Below are 18,425 nucleotides of genomic sequence, written 5' to 3'. Positions count from 1 at the left end.
AACAGGCCTGAGGATGGGAACATCTCCTCCTTGACAAGCCAAATACAAGAAGCGGCATTATCGATCCAAGCTGATTTCTCATTCTGTCTCTGTGCTTGCTTCTTCCAGGTGGCCTTATTCTGTTCTGACAGAATGTTTATATCACACACTCTAGATTAATAAAAATAAGATCTATTGCTGCTGGCAGCATGATCTGAGCCTGCCACACACAGCTTGGCATTGACGCGAGATTGATTTTCACACCCTGGTTACTGTGGCTGTCTGGAGGCATCAGTTACTGAATAAGATGGCTCGTCTGAATGCCTCACTCCAGCGGGGTTAGGTCAGCTCAGGAGCTGGTCGAGGTCAAAAAGCACAATTACAGCTTCTTTCCATGGTCCCAGATAACAATTAATTGCAAGCCATTGTGTTTCCAAAAAAACGAGAATCTTGAAACTGTAAAAAATGTTTAACCGGCACGGTAGGCTGTAAACAATGTGCTGTTTCTGCAGGTCTTTAGCTGTTGCTTAAAGATGCTTAAAGATTGTACCAGCCTCTGAGAGATTACCCTTTGCCTAGTCATCCATCATATTTCCTGCGTTGTTGCTTGTGGCTTACACTATAACACCTTTCCTTCAGTAGGGCATTGAATTATTGATCCAAATCTCCACAATAACTCCCTGAAAGAAGTCTGCATCATTGTTAAGGCAGGAGATCTGCAAGGAGATTGAATTAGCTCCAAGTGTTAAAATAACCCACGAGCTCCGTTTTTTTTTGCTGGAGAGACATTACTGAAAAAAAAAAATCAGAGTAAACAGTAGGCCTGCTTTTTAAGAGCCCAGAACTGGATTCCAAAAGAGAATTAATAATCTTTCTTGTTCTCAGATATTCTTTTAGAATTCCATCCAGATTGTGTTTCTGTTCTCTATGTTCTAGGTCTGTAAATTAATATATTTCAGGACCTTTTCTGATGCATAAGCTGATTTTGTTTTGCTTTCCAGACCTGTTCCTTTCCTCTTGCTTGTCTGCAGAGCTGGTGAGCTGGCTTTTCACTGCCTCCCAGGCTGCTTGTAGCAAATGGCTTTTCAATGTTTTTGAGTGGCTGTTGACCAGGAGTGACTGACCACTGCCTCACAGTTTAAGCCAGTGCTGCAGCTCTTCATGTGAGGAGATAACGCGAGGAAGCACATTATCTACATCTGTAGCAAAGAAGACTTCATCACTTGCCAAACAGAGCTGTCAGCAATTCCCAGCCATCTGCAAGGCATTAGAATTTCAAATTCAAGTAGAAACTGATTGCCCTCAGCTGCCTTTGTATTTTTCATTAGAGCCATTTTTCTCTCTCCTCTGTTTTACCCTGAAGATAAAAATAATTGCTTAGGTTGTTTTAATCAGGAGCACAGCTTCCAATACCAAGACAGCATGGAGCAAGCACTGCTGTTGTTTCCTGTTTTGCTCATTTAAGGAGTCTTTTAAACACGTGAACTATATAGCCTTGCGTCTCTCAGTAGTGCTGTTGACCAATCCTTTGGTCACTCGGGAATCAGGTTGGAGATTGATCCTGTTGGATGGCTCATCTGTTCCTTTTGACCTTCTCTTGTGCTGAGGCAGGGGCCCTTTTCTCAAAAACTTTGGGCTAATTGGCTCTACACTCAAGTACCACAAGCATACCCCAATATCCCTATGGCTCCATCACCATGACACTTGTGTATTGTGGAGTACTTTTGCTGTGCAAAAGGAGGTAGACATTTGGAAAATGCTGAAAATGAAGATGTCTTTGTTAGTGACACTGCATTGTAGAAGTCCAGACATCCTATGTGCCGTCACGCGAGCTGCAAGTTGGAAGGGAAAAGAGCATATCAAGCATTTAAGATTAATGTAAAATACTTGATTTTGGGTACATTTTGCAGAGTCATTTTTACCGCAGGGATAAAAGGAGGTGGTGGGGGATGGCAAGATTGTGTATTTCTTGTTTTGCTGTTCAAGACATCTATATGACCTGCTCTAGTATGTGTACTGTACTCATCTTGGTTCCCGTAGCGTCAGGGTGCAGATGCCTTCACCTTGTAAAATTTGAAATCTGACCTTAGTAAGTAAAAATGTAAAATAAAGACCATTTCTATATGTCAGTGATTTGCGAAAAAGAAAATGCCTTTAATTCCTTGGCGTAAATCGTAGGAGCCTAATAAAAATCACTTAAGTTAATAAATCCAGCTTTGTTAGCAGCGGATATCCCCTTGAATAGGTTTGCCTATTGAAAAGCCACCATAGAGAATGGTGACCCAACAGCAGCAGCTGTCTCAACTGGCTTTCTGACACCACGGGAATCCTGACTGCTGAGGAGTTGACTGTTCACAAAGGACTACACTCCTGTCAGGATTCAGTGCATGTGTTACTTCTTGAAATCGCCCTTGGCTCGATATTTTGACTGCAAAGTGTTATCAACTCTGTTTGAAATCAGTTGAAATGTCAGGCATGAAAGGCCTCTATAGAAATGTATGATTTAGAGTTGATGTAAGCGTTGGCAATTCCAGCCGCTGAAGTGCTCACCTTAAAGAATTATAGCAAGTTAAATGAGTACATCTCGCGACAAAGCTCCCAAAAGCATGCGTGTGCTAGAAAGGAAAAGTCATGATTGAGAATACAATTGTTGCTTTAAGTGATGGCCGTGTTAAGTATTTCCGAGCTATCTGTGAAATTCCACACCTCCAACTCTTCAGGTCCTGGGAGAAGCTGAGCTGAAAGTCGGCAGGCAGTCGTGCCATTTAGAAGCGACTGTTGAAGATAATAGGATCAGAGTTGTAACGCTTTGCCTGGGTGTGTTTGGTGCTCTCAGTTGGAGAAGCTGGGGATGATGTGGAAAACCCAGATTAACCCCTACGTCCCTCTCCTGCCAGGGACGAATAAAATCATTGTCAACGAGTCTGGAGCCTGTGCTTGAATTCCACGCCTCACCATTAACCAGATGAGCTCCTGTGGCCTGGGTAGACAACCTAAAAAGTATTAACTGAGACCCTGCCGGTTCAGCGCTGTATTCCCGTAGGGGAGAAACCGAATGCAGACTGTTCACACCCTGGTCCTAGCTCACCAGAGAGAATTTCTTTAAAACATTTTTTTTAGTTTGTTACCATGAATTCAACCAGGCCTTCATACTTTCCAAGATGATGCAAGGTGATTAAGGACATATCCTTCCAGGCTAATACACCCTATGAAGGACTGGGTTTCTGGTTTTAAATCCAGCCAAATTCTTATCTTTTTTTTTTTTGTTCATTGCATAATACAAGATATAACCTGGGGGTCAGGAGTAAATCACTGCTACTATATGTAGAGTTTTGAAATCATTCTGTGCTCTTTTGAGAAGGCTGATATTTATTTCCATTGTAAAATATTAGGTTGAACTAGTTGATATCAATAATCAATAAATAACTGTTTTTATTTTTAAGTTTCAAAAGTTTTTGTCCATTCCAGTTCTGTATTCTATGCCGGCATCCACATGGCCTGGAATGTGCATAGAAACTAAACTAAGGGGAAATGCATTTAAAACACAGAAGATTGTGAGAGGGTGGAACATGATGATGTTGTTGAGGCTCATAACCTGCTTTTTCCCCCCAAAAGAAAATGCCAGGGATAAGACTCTTGGATAAATTAGCCAAATCCCTTCTTCTTGGATTGAATCTGGCTCATCAGATTCAGTTCAGTCACAAATGAACTTGTATCCTTCTGTGTGACAAGTCCAGTCCAGTGTGGGAGCTTCTGACTCATGATGACGCATGTGCCACCCTTCCCTTTAGCATGGCCTGGGCTGGAGTCCAGCCTGAGGTGAACATGTAGCGAACTCTTCCAAATTCCAAGCGGAAATTAATCGCAGTCCCTGGCAGGAGTTGTCATAACACTGGATCCTGTTGAGAGTTCAGTGGCCAAATGGCAGTGAAGGCCAGCTGAGGTTCGTTTGACTAGGCCTTCATGGGTCACCCCCCATGTCTGTCCTGCCACTTCAGTTGTTTATCACTGTGAAATTCTCAAGCCTTGCTGTAAACCTTTCACTGCACAGCTGGAGATGAGCTTGAATGATAGATTTTTTTTTTATTGAACTACTTCTGTTCTTTTTGTTACAGTGTTAAGGAATTTAAACCTTTCGAATACTAATACATTTGCAGTACTTCACAAGGCAAATGTGTAAAAATGGCGAACTAGCGCAAAGCTTAGCTGTAGTTCAAAGTCACGCAAGTATCCTTCACGCACTCGTCTTTTTCACATCTTTCTTTCTGTCGCTGTGTTTTTGCAGCCGATTCTTTTAATTGTTCCCTCCATTTCTTTGCTTTTGTGACGCATGAAGCGCTAGCACCATGCTTTGCTGACATGACGTATAAAATCAGTACGTAAGTGAGATCACAGAGGAAGTGACTTTGTTGTCGTGGAAAAACAAGCACCATAATCCCCGCTTTCTTGTGGGGCAGGTTCATGTGCAGTTAATCAGGTGTTTGTATTGGAGGGTGTGGGTGTATACAGTGTTCATTTATGTGCACCAGTCAGTGAAGGAGATGTTTCAACAACATATTCTTTGCAACACAAATGATTTAAGTAGGCTACAATGATCACAAACTTGATATTTCAAATAATTAGAAAATCTGGTTAATAATACTCTAAAACATCTCATACACGGAGGATAATGAGTGCACTTTGCTAAAGCGTCTAGTGATACAATAAATAGTATTTTCTAATCAAATAAATAAATGTAAAAATGCACAACACTGCAAGTAATGGTTGTGCCTATAATGTTGATGAATTATGGTATGTAAGGTCTGCTTGAAGTAGAAATAAATCAAACCTAGCCAACCATACCAGATGAGTTGACATCCGTGTCTAGAAACTGTAGATGATGGTGAGGTATAACACGCAGCAAAGTTTAAAACATAAACTGTAAATAAGAAGAGAAATGCGGGGCTTGAAGAAGATGCTTATAAATGTTCGGTGCTTACTGTATGTAGACGCCCCTTCTACAGATTAGGAAATTGTGCAACAATTGTTCTTTTAAACAAGGTAGGGAACTATAAGGCTATAACATTTTACGATTAATAACAAGCACTTGAAATTCCTCTTTTAAAATTATTGTTTACAGTTTTGGCCACTGGATTACAAAAAATGTATTGCTGTTCTGGAATAAGAGTAGAGAGGAGTGGTCGTCTACAGTACCTGGTTGAAAGAAAGGTCCTACAAAGAGCTGAATGTTTTTAGTCTTGAACAAGGGGACTTTATTCAAGTATTAAAAATCCTTTTAAATCAGCTCAGGGGATTTGTTCTGTGTCAGCAGTGAAACATGAAGCAGAAACGATGGGGAAACGCATGTTACTGAACAGGATGCACTGTGGTGATCAAATGTTTTGGGGAAATAAGGAACAAGCTACCCAGCCGTGTTATTGAAGCTGATGCCATTGCTTCTTTCTTCAAACAACAGGTGAATGAAAACCTCAGAACAACGTGTTTTTAGTTACATTTTTTGGAAACCAAACAGGCTAGATTGGCCAAACAACCTCTTCTCATTTGTTTCCTTCACGTCTTTGTAAACATACAGGTTCTTGGTTAGATTCAGACTTAGAAGAACTTTATTTTCCCCCATAAAGAACTTCATTTGTATTGCTCTGTACATCAAAATCACATCCTTCAAGATGGATTAAAAACACATCACTCATACATGTAGCATAAAACAAATCACACGGTATTAAAAAGACCAACAGTCCAGTGTGTTATGTATTTTTTTACATTATCTGTGAGTTAATTATAAGGAAGCTGGTGAAAAGGGGAAGGAGTTAAGATTCGAGTATGAATTTGTTTTGCGTAAGTAAATTTGTGCTAATATTTTCTCAACGTTTTTGTAAATGGAATTGGTTGAAATATGTGATCCAAATGTCTTTTCTGTACTTCAAAATGCCATCCTTTTAATTTGAATGAGGTAGTATTGATTTTTTTAAACCATTCTTAGCACATCCAATAGTAAATATGCACACCTGCTATGCTGTTGAATATGACAGTCACACATGTGAAAATGTTTTATTAAACACGATTAAGCTGCAGCAGTTCATCAGAGTGGTTTGTGTTATTACATGGCCTCTTCCCTGACTGAACACTGTGTGCTGGCTGTGTCTTGCTCCTGCAGAAAACGTCATTGCATTTCCTTAGCAGCAGAATAATCCCAGCTCTATTCTCAGCTCCCATCCTGGAGGTGAGAGCTGCAAATAACTGTTAGTGTTTTGTTTTTTCTTTCAGATTCTGAGCACAATTTCTTTGCTTTTAAAACTTGGAGAGAAGTCATTTGGACAGCAGGACATTGCTAAAGCAATCTGAGTGAAGTGCCTTGCTCAGGGGTACAACAGCACCCACGAATCTCTAGTCAGATTAGAGCACTAACCACTGCTCCACAGTACTGCCGGCCTGATATTTTGCTGTGCACTTAATCGAATTCTGGCCATTTAAAGAGTTCAGTAGGTATTATAACCATCGCTGCTGTGCCTTTGAGCACTCCATGGTCAGGGGTTATTTAAGCAGGAGCGGCTCTGTGTCATGGTGTCCTTATGTCAGGTTGACATTGCGGAGAAACAGGATGTACTGGGATTAAATAGCTGTCCTGAGAAGAGATGACTGCATCATGCTGTAAGAGGATCCTGGTATGTGCCGCCAAATGGCAAGCTAGCACATGTCCAGTAATATCAGTTTTGCAGTGCATTTCGTTGATTAAAAATGCTCTCACTATGGTCCACCACTGGACGCCAGACCAACAGAATAGTTAGCGTGTATGTGTGTTGCAAAGTCCCATCACTCATGCATTTGTACTGTACAGAATATGCTTGGGATCTGCTCTGCAGGGGACATGGCTGCTGAAAAAACAGCTGATCAAACCGTTTCAGCTCTTTAACATCTTACAATTAAAGCAACTGATCATAACATTAATAAATGTAAATATACACAACAGTAATATCTCTTTGAAGCAGAAAGTGACATGCAGTGGGTTCCAGGGAATTAAGATGAATAGTTCTATGTGTGTTTCAAGACCTAACCACAATTGCAATATTTGCTTACTTACTAACGGAGCTTCAATCAGACGGGGACATCTTTTTGTGTCCATAGCTGTGAACAGACAAACCTGTCGGGTTGCTTGTGATAACAAAAGGCCACATTGGTTTTGTCGTTCAACAACCTGTAATGCGTTTGAATCTGTGATAAGATGAATATTTGATACTTTTTCGGATCTTTGTTTTATCAGTTTGCCTCAAATTAGTCAGCCTCGGTGCTGTTTTTCGCCCATGGAAAGGGAGTTTCCTTGGGACTTTGCTGTGTAGGGGTTGCAAATGCAGCGGCACTCTTGAACCGAGTATGTGTGCTGAGAGCTTTCTGTCATTCTGTTGTGTAACGTGCTGGAGGCTGCGCCTGCCACAGCACATAGCACCAGTCATTCATCCAGTAATATAATGAAATAAAAAGACTTGGATATGTAACATAATAGCACAGCCTGTCTGCAGCTGTGAGGCAAATAACTCTGTGACTGGTGAGTCAGCTTCGTTCATTGTCACGTGCTACTGAACCTCACTCCTTCGCAGTTATTAATGTGGTCACTTACCAGATTCAGTTACCATCCAAGGGGTCTCACCGTGGGGAACTGCCAGAGGGTCACGGGAATTCTTTGCTTCTTGGACATCAGTCACCATCTTTTTTTTTTTTTACGCCTTTGAACTCTTGCGTTGTTTCAGAAAATTAAACTGCTGTGTTACATGTTGTCATACTGTCTCTTCTGAGATGTATATGGTAGGCCACTAGGCATCTTTTTGTTCATTCCATCTGAATGCGGATGATGTAACCCTGTGGATGCCTTTTGAAATGGAGATGGTAATTTGTTTCTTTTGCAGGTCAAACTGATGCTGAGTAGTTAAGCAAACAAGAGGAGGTCATTGTCAGTCTTTAAATGTCTAATGTGTGCTTGCTAAGCAATGCTTGAAGCAGGTTAATAGCCTCATCCTAACATTTCTAAACATTGTTTGAATTTATAAGGTACAGTATTTCTGAAGCACTTGTCACCAGATACTTCAGCTCTAGAGGATTGCGTTAGCTTTGTTTTCGGGAAGCAGATGCGCCGTTTCATCCTTGGGTTAAGTGTGTGACCTAGGGGGCACGTCCCATCACATTCCTGCTCTCCTGTGCAGGTCAGGTGTGACAGCAGTACCTGGGCTTCCTCGTCTCACCAGCAGTCACGAGCGGGTCTGGCAGGATCAGGTGGCTGTGTAAGAAAATGTTTGCCGACGCGGGCAAGCAGTGTAGGCCACGAGATTTTGTTTTCCCATACAGGTTCTTTGGTTTGCCGCGCTCTTTGAAAATCCATCAGTGGAGAAGTGCGTTAGAAACTCATCCCTGGTTTGCTTACAGGGTGCTTTGGTTTTAATGATCACACATCTTTGCCAACGATAAATGGGTGGTTTTTTTTTACATACTCTGCAGTGTAGTTGCCTTGCCTTGAAGGAGCTGAGCTGGGGTCACACCGTTACACTGAACATGAATGACGCAGGCGCTCTCGGCTACCAGACCTCCATTGTCTGGAGCACACAGGTGTTGGGTTCCTCTTCAGGAGGATGTGGTGTGAGCTCACATGACCGTGGCCCTTTGGCTGTCCCTACCTTCTGTCACTGAAACCTTCCTAATGTCCTTCGGCCATCTTGGTGTGCAACCTTCAGCTCCACACCACTGCGCTTTCTTCTGGTACAGCAGTCCCTTGCTCAGCAGGGGGAGGGATACATTCCAGACAGCGAAGCACTGTGTGAAATCAGCACTAATAGAGGCAATTATGGTTCAATAGGATGCAGGTTTCCTTTCTTGCAAGGTCATAATAGTGTTACTGACACTGTCTAATTTTTTAAAACCTGTTTTTATACAGCCGTGTTTTAGTTTGAAATTATGTTTTAGGTACAAAAAGGAAAATTCCTACACAGAAGCATAGAGATGGTTGAGTAGATTAAGCACCGTCCGTCTGCCAGTTGCTACGTCTGCCGGCACGGGCCAGGCTGTGCCTCACAGGAATATTAATAAGCAAAATAGGAGATAATGAGGTCACTGGAGCCCCGCACACAGAAAAGCAGGAGAGCGGTTACAAAAGGCCTATACAGTGAACTTACATCCCACATGTTCATTGGCTGTCAGCTTGAGCACTGTTTTCATTGGCCCTTGCCTTTCTCCTGCGCTGGCTTTGCTCTCTTCACTGCAGAATGGCCTCTATGTACATCGCAGACAGACGCTCTTTCTGTTTTCAGACAGGTGTAGCTGGAGTGATTAAAATAAAGGTCAGAGCAAATGCCATGCCAGCTCCATGGTGAAATCGGCATTAACAGAAACTTGGTGAGGTATATCTTTCTCCATTCATTCTTATTTGTGATCATTCATATTTGTTATCACCAAGGTGAATTAGATCAGGAGCTAGCTCTGAAACCTACTGTCAAAGTTTGAGTTTTTTGTAGGACAACCAGTATATACAATATGTGATGTTCTACACAAAGGAAGTTTGTCTTTTGGAAGTTGTTGAAATGGACTTTGACCAGAACCTGTATATTTCATTGTTTTGAGATTCTGCTCCCCCCTCGAAGTGGAGTTTTGGAGAGTTCTGCAATACTTTCTTTCTATAATGTTTAATCGATTTGCATTATTTGAAGGAACCGCAGAATAGCTTTGTTCCGTATGCTGCATTGCCCCAGTGTGGTTCTCTTAATTGGCTGCTCTTCAGAACCGACGATCCAGATTGCCCAATTGGGAAAGGCTGTGGACTGATTATTTTGTCACGCAAAAGACTCGGTGGGGCAGTTCCACGAGGGGTCGTTCTCATAGTAACTAAGCAATATGTGTGATGAAAATAAGCTCTTCAGGTTAGAAAACCCATGAAAATGTGAGTCCTGTGATTTACCATGTTACGTGCTAGAGAGCACCTGGGATGACATGAAAAATTGTTTGAAAAGAGACGATTGGGAAAGAAAAGGCAAGCCTGGCAGTTTCTGCAGTATCTTATTTCATCCCTCTCATTCTAGGTGTTACTTTTTATTCTAGCAATTCAAGAATATTGGATTGACCAGCTTTCTCTAACTCAGAGCGCCCGTATCTTAAACCCCAATACAATTGAGCTTTCTTTAAGACGAGAGTCGCAAAGATGTCACGCTATATTCTAGATGGCACTCTCTTCTGTGCTTTATAAAATTAACGTTAACATATGAAAAAGGGGGTCCCATTTTATATGGTGCGTAACCCCATTTATATTCCAATTACAAATTAGTTCTTGTCCATCACTTGAGTGTGTGTCTGTAAAATGGCTACTTCTCAGTCTTTTTTTTTTCTTTGAACATGGATTGCCAGGCTGATAATAGTGGAGACACTATTGCTCTTTTTTACAGGATTTCCCGCGGTCGCCGAGCTCCAGGCTCAGCTGTACCTTTAAAAAAATCCCGTCTACGGGGAGGGAAAACTTGTTTGTCAGCACCTGTGTGGGGAAGAGAGCCCCTGGCAACTGAGCTGTATTATGTAATGAAATCCCAGAATAGCAGAGTATCACCTTGTCTGTTACGCTCCTTCTTATTGCAGGCAGTGCAAGAAAACCCCTTAACCATTCGAATCCCATGAGATTATCGCGGCCTTCGACATCGAGAATGGAACAGCTTGTGAAATGCTTGCGCACTGGTCATCTCTAGTTGCTAAATCCTGTTTTGACAGACTGTGCGGTTTGGTATTCTCTCCTCCCTCCTGATGCCCTGTGTCAGATGAGCAAGATGTGCAGTGGTGCCACAGAACACAGGGTGCTGGTGTTCTGCATTTACACAAGCACGTAATGAAGGCTGCAAACACAAAGGTACCATTCTGCCCTTCTTGCTTCTTTTAGTAGGTCAGTAACTAAATGATTCTAAACATTTGTTTCTGAAATGTGCCTAAAGTTTGGGCCTTAACCACTAGAGTGAGAAACCTGTTCCATACACCCTCTACTCTTTGGGTAAAGACGTGTTTCATGTTCTGTGCCCTGAATGAATTCCCCTTATGTTTCCAGTTGTGACCCCCTGTGTCCAACTTTCACTACTGCCAGTGAGACGAGTCCCCTGACTGTTCACTCAGAGGCAGGGTTCGAGGTAAATGAACCCTGTCAATATCAATCCTGCATTGTAATGAAAACCCTAGAAATACTGGGTCCTTATGAACATGCAAGCAGCTCTAATGCTGATTTTCACAGGAGTAAATGCTCTTATTTAAATGTGGGAGGTGATGCTGCTTGTTTTCTGCTTTGGCAAAAACTGCTGAATTGGACAGAAAGCTTAGAATGACTCCCTGTAGAGTAAATGTGGGAATTTCATGCTCCTCAGACAAACACAAAGCTATTGTTCTGCTTCACACACATGCATTCAGTGCGTATTCTTTACACTAGCACCATTTGGACATTGTTTTACTGTACGGTATCCAGGCATGTATTCTCCCCTTGTGAGCCAAGTGGAATGATGGGAGCGTGCTCCTGGAGATGATGTCAGCCTGTCGAGTGTTTGACGGGTGAAGGAAATCTGACCAGGTTTCTCATGACTTCAGCTGAAAGAGCAGCCAAAAAACAAAATGACTTTTAAAATAGACAAAACGTTCAGCCGAGTCAGAAATGGCTGATATTTTCTGACCACTCTGATCTGATAATTGCAAGCGAAGTGCAGAGTACAATTCAGAGCTGGAGGGCTGGTTTTGTACAGCCCGGGCCCTAGTGCCATGGCTTGTTTTTGTTCTTAAAACATTGTACCTGTGAAATGCAAATGGTTGTCTTTGTGGATTTATACTTTTGATCCTGGCTCACCAACACTCTGTTGTCTGTTTTTGGTCCAAACCCTATTGATGTTGCTGATACATTGAAGTTCACCTTCAGATGCGGTTTCAGCTTTCTTCTGGTTTTTAATTAAAGCTGTGCGGTCGTGATGGTGTTCAGTCTTGCAGGAATGTCTTGTACTGTGAGGATACAGTAGGTGCATGAACTGTATGTAGAAATGAAAATGGATGTTGTTGGCTTAGGAAGAGAAGGGTGACAGCGCCATTTGAAATGAGTCCAAGATTACTACCAGACCTCCCCTTCCGCTTTGAACAGTACCCCACAGTGATTCATGAGGTGTGGTTGCTTTTACCTCGCAAAAAAGAAAAAAGGTGTTGTTAAAGCACAGCCTTGAAAGAACTTGAATGTTGACGTATTGCTTTCAAATCCCTGAGGGTCTCGAACAAAAAAAAAAATGCGCCACCGATGAAGCCTGGCGACCCACGAAAGAGCAGTAAGTGCAGATGTCTGCCCTCCCCTGAGAGATGGCCTGAGGGTCTTGACTGCGGTTTGTCTGCTGCCTAGGAGCAGGCCCCGATAAAGCCAGGCTTCTCGCAAGCAAGCTGGGAAGGACATTCTCTTCCTTACTTCGCTCTTTCATTATCGAGCGGGGCTGTGCTTCTGTTTCAATTCATCTTCTTCTGTGGTGCCGCGGAAGAACCTTTTAAATAATTCTCCAGCTAAATTTGTACCGTTGACTGAGCTTCATCTTTATTTTATACCCGTCGTGTCCAAAACAACAAAAGAGAGGATGTTCGATTTTTGTTTTTAATAGCAGTGCCTGATTCAAGGTGCCTGTAGCTGTAGAGTAATCCATATCCATGGGCTTTGGATGAGGCTACCACTTCTGGCCTTTGAGACCACCCTTAACTCGTATTGTCATGGTGATGCCTGTAGTAATGGAGAATTTATTTATTTTTTTACTTTGCGTGACGCAGCAATGCTAACCATGTAGAAAAGAGGCCGCAAATGTTAACTTTCTGATATTGTGTACTGTCAGAACCGAAGAAGATTTTATCTAGTAATTAGAATCATGTTGCTTAGAGCTCTAGGACATTTACCTGTAGATTATAAAAGCATATATTCAGCTAGCTGGACTTGGGTGTCTTGCTCCACAGGCAGTTCAAGTCCCAGTGCTTAACAGGTGTTGGAATTCTAACCCATGCCTGCTGCCCCCTGTTTATTAACTTTTTAAATTAATTCATCAGATCACAGTGTTTTCAGTGTAGTTATAGCTCATAATTAAATGAGTGGACAAAAAAACGTTAAGGTTGTCACTGGTGAACCCTGTGAATGAAAATAAAGTTGGATTTCAGGCTGATGCTAGAGCAGAGCTTCAGTCTCGTCACTCCAAAAGGTGAAAAAAGCGTACTTTCACATTGGGGGGGGGGAATGGAGTCATTACTTGAAACTCTCGTCCACATACCTTCCCGGTTCTCTCTCGCCAGCAGCAGGGTGTTACGCAGCCCAGCTGTCGGAGCTTCAGATAGATAAGCAGCCATGCTCTCGGTAAGCTGTAGCTGTAGCCAAGCTGAAAAGAGCATCTCCTGCTCCTAAAGGCGCAGGGTCCAGCCGTGCCCTGTGGCAGAGTGGGCCTTTCAGTTGGAACGAGCTGTGTGATTTGTGTGAACAGGCAAAAGGAAGGCCCTTTTCAGTTGTTGTCCCGCTTCCTTTCCGGTGCTGAAGAGTGGCCACTGCTGCAGGTTTTTTGGTAGGTGGCACTGCTGCCCCATCTCATCTGACGGTCGGCTCCGATTCCCCTAATCTTGGACTGCAGTCACGTTGCCAAGCAGCTTTAAACTTTCGATTTGTAGAAAGAGAATGCGCAGTGTCATTTCTCACCTCAGGGTTTTGGAAGAAAAATCAGAAAGTGCACCGCTTCAGGTTTTTTTTGCAGGTGGGGGGGGGACGTTGTGATTCAGCCATTATGTGCAGTAAGGCATTACCCCGGTGACCCTGAGGGGGCTCGCACCTGCTTCAGTTCTCTTTACCATCCTAGAGCCACGTCTTGTTTGGTGCTCTGCCAGCGAGGCAGAAAGGAAGAGGGCTTGTGGGGCCGTAGTTACTGTACTTGCAGCCAGATGGTCTTGGTGGCTTTTTTCAGACTTTTTGTTTCCCCCCTCAGGTTGTTAATTCATAACACTTCAGTAAGGACAGTTCCAAAACAGACAAGGCCATTCAGCCTATCTAGCCTGTTTGGCAGTTAATAGATAACAGTAGGGTACTGGCTTCAACATCATACTGTAGGTGGGTAGCTTATTCCGTACGTCCGCAATGCTTTGGGTAAAGAAGTTCCTCATGTTATTTTTTGGAATCTATAAACTGAGCTCGGAGGAGTCTCATAAAAATAGTTGAATGCTAACATAAGATGTACGAATATAGCCTACAGTCACAAGAGAGTATCTAAAAAAGCATTGTTTTTTTTTTACCTTAGGTGACTTGGTTGATCTTCTAATTCTTACGTTTTTAAGTTTACTTTAAAAGAAGCCATGTTCAGTGTAAATGGACAAATTTGAAGTATACTTGTAGGTTTCGGAGTCCATTTTAAAAATATACATTTACTGTATATATCAGTTAAACATGTTACACAATCTAAGAAATCATGTTAAACAATCTTAGAAAGTATATTTCCCTTGTCTTTAGTCTTTACTATATAGTAGTCTGGACACTGTTTATAATGATTGTGCAGTCCCATCCCCCTATATGTGGCTACTTTTAAAGAAGAAACTACTTCCTGTTTTGTTGTTGACATGCTGTAATCTACTGAATACATAAAGGCAGGCTTTATACATCTCTGACCTCAGTGACAAAGACTATTTATAGAGGTAAGAAAGACAGTTTGTTCGTTTCATCAGCTGACTAGAGTTGACTTTTTCCAGGGAATCTCCCTTTAAAACATTCAAAGTGCAGGGGTTTTCCTCTTAAGGAGATTGTTCTTTATCAGTTCAGATCTGATAACCAGGGTGACAGTTTTCATATTACTCAAAGAAGTGAGTACAGTATATTCTGTGTTTTAGATGTTTGAAATAAGCCCATATGCACTGCCTTGGTTTCATCCAACTTCCTTTGAATAGTTTTAGGTTGTTTCAAGTTTCTAATTGTTTGCGGTTTCTCTCTATGTCAGTGATGGTGACGTGAAGAACGTGTGAATTTGGTGACATACTTTCATTGAATAACTAGGACAGTCAACTGTGTAGGCACTTCCAGAGCAGGATTTACAGAGGCCTCCCTCAGGCAAAACAAAATGCTGTTTAAAACACATTTTAAGCCCTTTTAAGTGAGGTTTACTGTCCTTAGTAAGATGTCGACTCTTTTGCCACAGACACTTTTACTGCAGCGGTTCACCTTTTGAGGAGAGGAACTCACGTGTGACAGAAGAGCCTGTATAAGAGAAGCAAACACAGAGCCCTCGGTACCCCACAGGCCATGTGCAATATGAAGGAATGCAATGTGTTACAGTTACAACACCACTGCTGTCAGTGTGGGAATTATTTCTGTTGCTGTCGCAGAGGATTTCAGATTCTGCATCAGAATCGTTGCTCTGATCTTCAAGCTGGAAATAGGCTCAAGAGATCAAAAGGCTTCCTCTTAATGATTGTAGTGTGTTTGAAGAGTGCTTTTGGGGGGAAAAAAAACAGAAATGGCACTGTAATTACCAGGAGACCTGTAACCTATCTATTAAAACTTCACAGTATTTCGCTGCAGAACAGGAACAGAGTGTGAAATGCTGGGCGTTTAATTTTCTTTCAGATTAATGCATTTTCAGACTTATTTTAAGTCTGTGTTTCACTGTTCTAACCACGAGACTAAAAGACTCAGGTGTGCAACCTAATTTTAAAAAGACAGTGTTGGGATATTTTTGATGAAAATGTAGCCTGGAAGCATTCTAAATAACGTCTCCTAAACTTCCAGAAGAAAGACTGAAGAAACATCCATTTACCCATTTTTTAACCATTTCATCCAGGATGCTGGGATACTGGTGCCTCTCCTGGCAAGCAGTGGACACGTTCACAATAAGGCAAGTTCTCCCGGAAGCCAATTGACCTACTAGTATGTTTTTTCGGACTGTGGGAGAAAACCAGAGCACCAAGAGGAATTCCACTAGGAAGGGGGAGAGAGCATACAAACTCCATGCAGACTGCACCACAGGTCTCTTATTGAACCCTGGGCCCCAGCACTGCAAGGCAGCAATGCTAACCACTGTGCCAACTGACTGCAGTCTTCTTTTTTTTTTTCTTGGACTGTTTAATAGAAACAGTTATACAACAAAACAGCCTTCGAACTAATGGACTCAGATGTGCTTTTGTGTGCTCCGTTTTGTGCTTTGGCATTCTCTCCCAGCTGTATCATCTGTGTGCCTGGCCCACTTGTTTTACAATGACAAGGCTCTGCATGGGTGCAGGCTTTTGTACTGTAAGAGAACCACAACAGCAGGGCGCAGCTTCTCTGAAAACGCTTTAGGAATGCACAATCTGTTTTGCATTCAATCGGGGTAAAGTGCCAAATCCAGACCTGCGTGCACAGCACACCTCTTAGTTTCAGTGTTCTTCGAGTCACATACAACATAAGAATAGGAGCTGAGCTGGTCTAAAAGCACAGGTGACATTTACTTATAAGTAGGAAGTGCTGGTAGGGAAATGCATGGCAGAACCCTATCGTTTGGTTTTAATGAGAGAAGCAGCCAGTGTGTGGGGCTGCAGGGCTCTTTTCTGCAAGGCGCCCAGCAGGCCTGCTCCCTAGTGCTCATGGCAACATCAAAGCTCGGTCTTGCCCTGCACTACATCACAGGGCTCTGGTTAGTCCAGTGGAGCAGGCAGATCTGCCAGGTGGAACTGCACGGATGAGGTTGTGAAGATTCTTAATACTGGCGTGTTCACCTCACTGAGATGAGCAGTGAGGACTGTTTGCTGGGTGTTATTGTAAACTCTAAGGCTTTGAATTTATCCATCTTTCCATTTTTTTAACCACTTCAGCCTGACAATGCGTAAGGCGGGATACACCCTGGATGTTACGCCGGTCCATCGCGGGGCACACACAGGCACACACTCTCGCACCGGAGCCGATTTTCCCAGAAGCCTTAAACTACCAGTACGTCGCTGGACTGTGGGAGGAAACTGGAGCTCCTGGAGGAAACCAGCCAGATCACGGGGAGAACATATAAGCTCCACACAGACGGCTCCCCAGGCCCGGGAATTCAACCCGGGGCTCCAGTGCTGCCACCATGCCACCTGGTTTTCAGTTTAAAAAGGATGTCTTTTTGCGATAGAGTGGCATGGCAAACAGTGCTCCTCTGCATCTCTCTCAGCTGCTAAGTTGAAGGCCAGTCAGGCAGGGAGAGACCTTTTCTGCTACCAATCTTTCCAACGAGATTCAGCCCTAACGTAGAGGCACCCATGGGTGTCGGGACTTGCTGCGATTTTCAGAGTCTCTGCACATCAGTGCATGGGCTGACATTTGGGTTTGAGGACTTAGCCGGCTACATTTGAACAAGTTTGGTATTTTTACGATAGTCTCATTAGTGGTTACTCAAAAGGTTTTGGGATCTTGGGCAATAAGTGTTTTGATTATGCTCAGTAATTGATGTTTGCTGTAGGATATCTGAATGGCAAGGTGCTTAGTGCTTCTGTCCCACAGCTCTTGGGATGGCACCTTCTGTGTTGAGTTTGCATGTCTTATGTTTGCTCCATAAGAAAAATAAGGAGCAACGGGAAGGGCTGGAGTGCTTGGACATCTATGAAGCTCAAGTATTTATGGAAGGGATTCAATTACATTTACCATGAAAAGAGGCGTTTGAAGAAGAATGACTTTTCAGTTTCGAAAATGTGTTTTCTCCCTCAAAACATAAATGCAGATAATCTGTCCCCAGTTCAGGCAGGTGGATGACTCACTTCCCTCGTGGTGGGGAAGACACAAACACTGATTTCCAAAAATGTACAAAAAAGAGAATAAAATATTCCAAGGAGGGAAAGTTTGAAAATACTGTATAAATCATGGTTAGCTTCTATCCATTTCCTTAGTCCTGTAAAACTGTTACTCTTTAAGTGCACAGCCTCTTTCTTTCAGCAATATTAAGAAGCTCCTGCAAGAATTACATACCCAAACAACAAAACTTGGATCGGGAGTAGACATTCAAGCTTAGTTATATAAGTGTACTATGAGTACGTTTAAACAACAAAGAACTTCAAGGCTGCTTTACTTGAAGCCCTCTGTAGATCTGTCTGCTTGTTCCTCTGTGTGCTGTACCTCACTCCTCAGGTCCTCTGTGGCTGTGCCCAGGTGAGTTTGGACCACACCATTACAAGGAACTTGACTGTGGTGATAACAAGCTGACTGTTCCACATTATAATAAAGCCCATCATTGACTCATACGATAGCCAACCAGAGTAACTGAGGATTTTAATGATCCAATCCAGCTCATGTAGCAGCTAGGAACATCATTTAAATCTATAAGTGACAGTTGCTACACAATGTTAAATTATTTCATTAGGTTTACCAGGTTTTGGGAGGTGTTAGTGATGTTTACTATTTAGAATAGCAGATTAAAAGATTCATTAATATGCACAATGTATTTGCATTTTTAAAAAACATTTATATGTAA

At 42.5% G+C, this 18,425-nt stretch overlaps 1 protein-coding gene across 2 annotated transcripts in view; it reads left to right on the top strand.

Annotated features, from left to right (window-relative positions):
- Positions 1-18,425, top strand: part of cdk17 (cyclin dependent kinase 17) — an 85,067-nt gene that overhangs the window by 23,426 nt on the left and 43,216 nt on the right. The window contains exon 2 of one of the 2 annotated variants that reach the window (XM_015352292.2): positions 10,711-10,846. The exons of the other annotated variant lie outside the window; for it this stretch is intronic. Coding sequence (XP_015207778.2) covers positions 10,826-10,846 — 21 coding nt within the window. The 5' untranslated portion in view covers positions 10,711-10,825. The remainder of the gene's footprint in view (positions 1-10,710; positions 10,847-18,425) is intronic. 2 annotated transcript variants of the gene reach the window in all.

Source organism: Lepisosteus oculatus, chromosome 7 (genome assembly GCF_040954835.1).
Source record: "Lepisosteus oculatus isolate fLepOcu1 chromosome 7, fLepOcu1.hap2, whole genome shotgun sequence".
In the NCBI taxonomy this organism is placed as follows: domain Eukaryota; kingdom Metazoa; phylum Chordata; class Actinopteri; order Semionotiformes; family Lepisosteidae; genus Lepisosteus; species Lepisosteus oculatus.
This window is presented reverse-complemented; position numbering and strand designations above follow the sequence as displayed.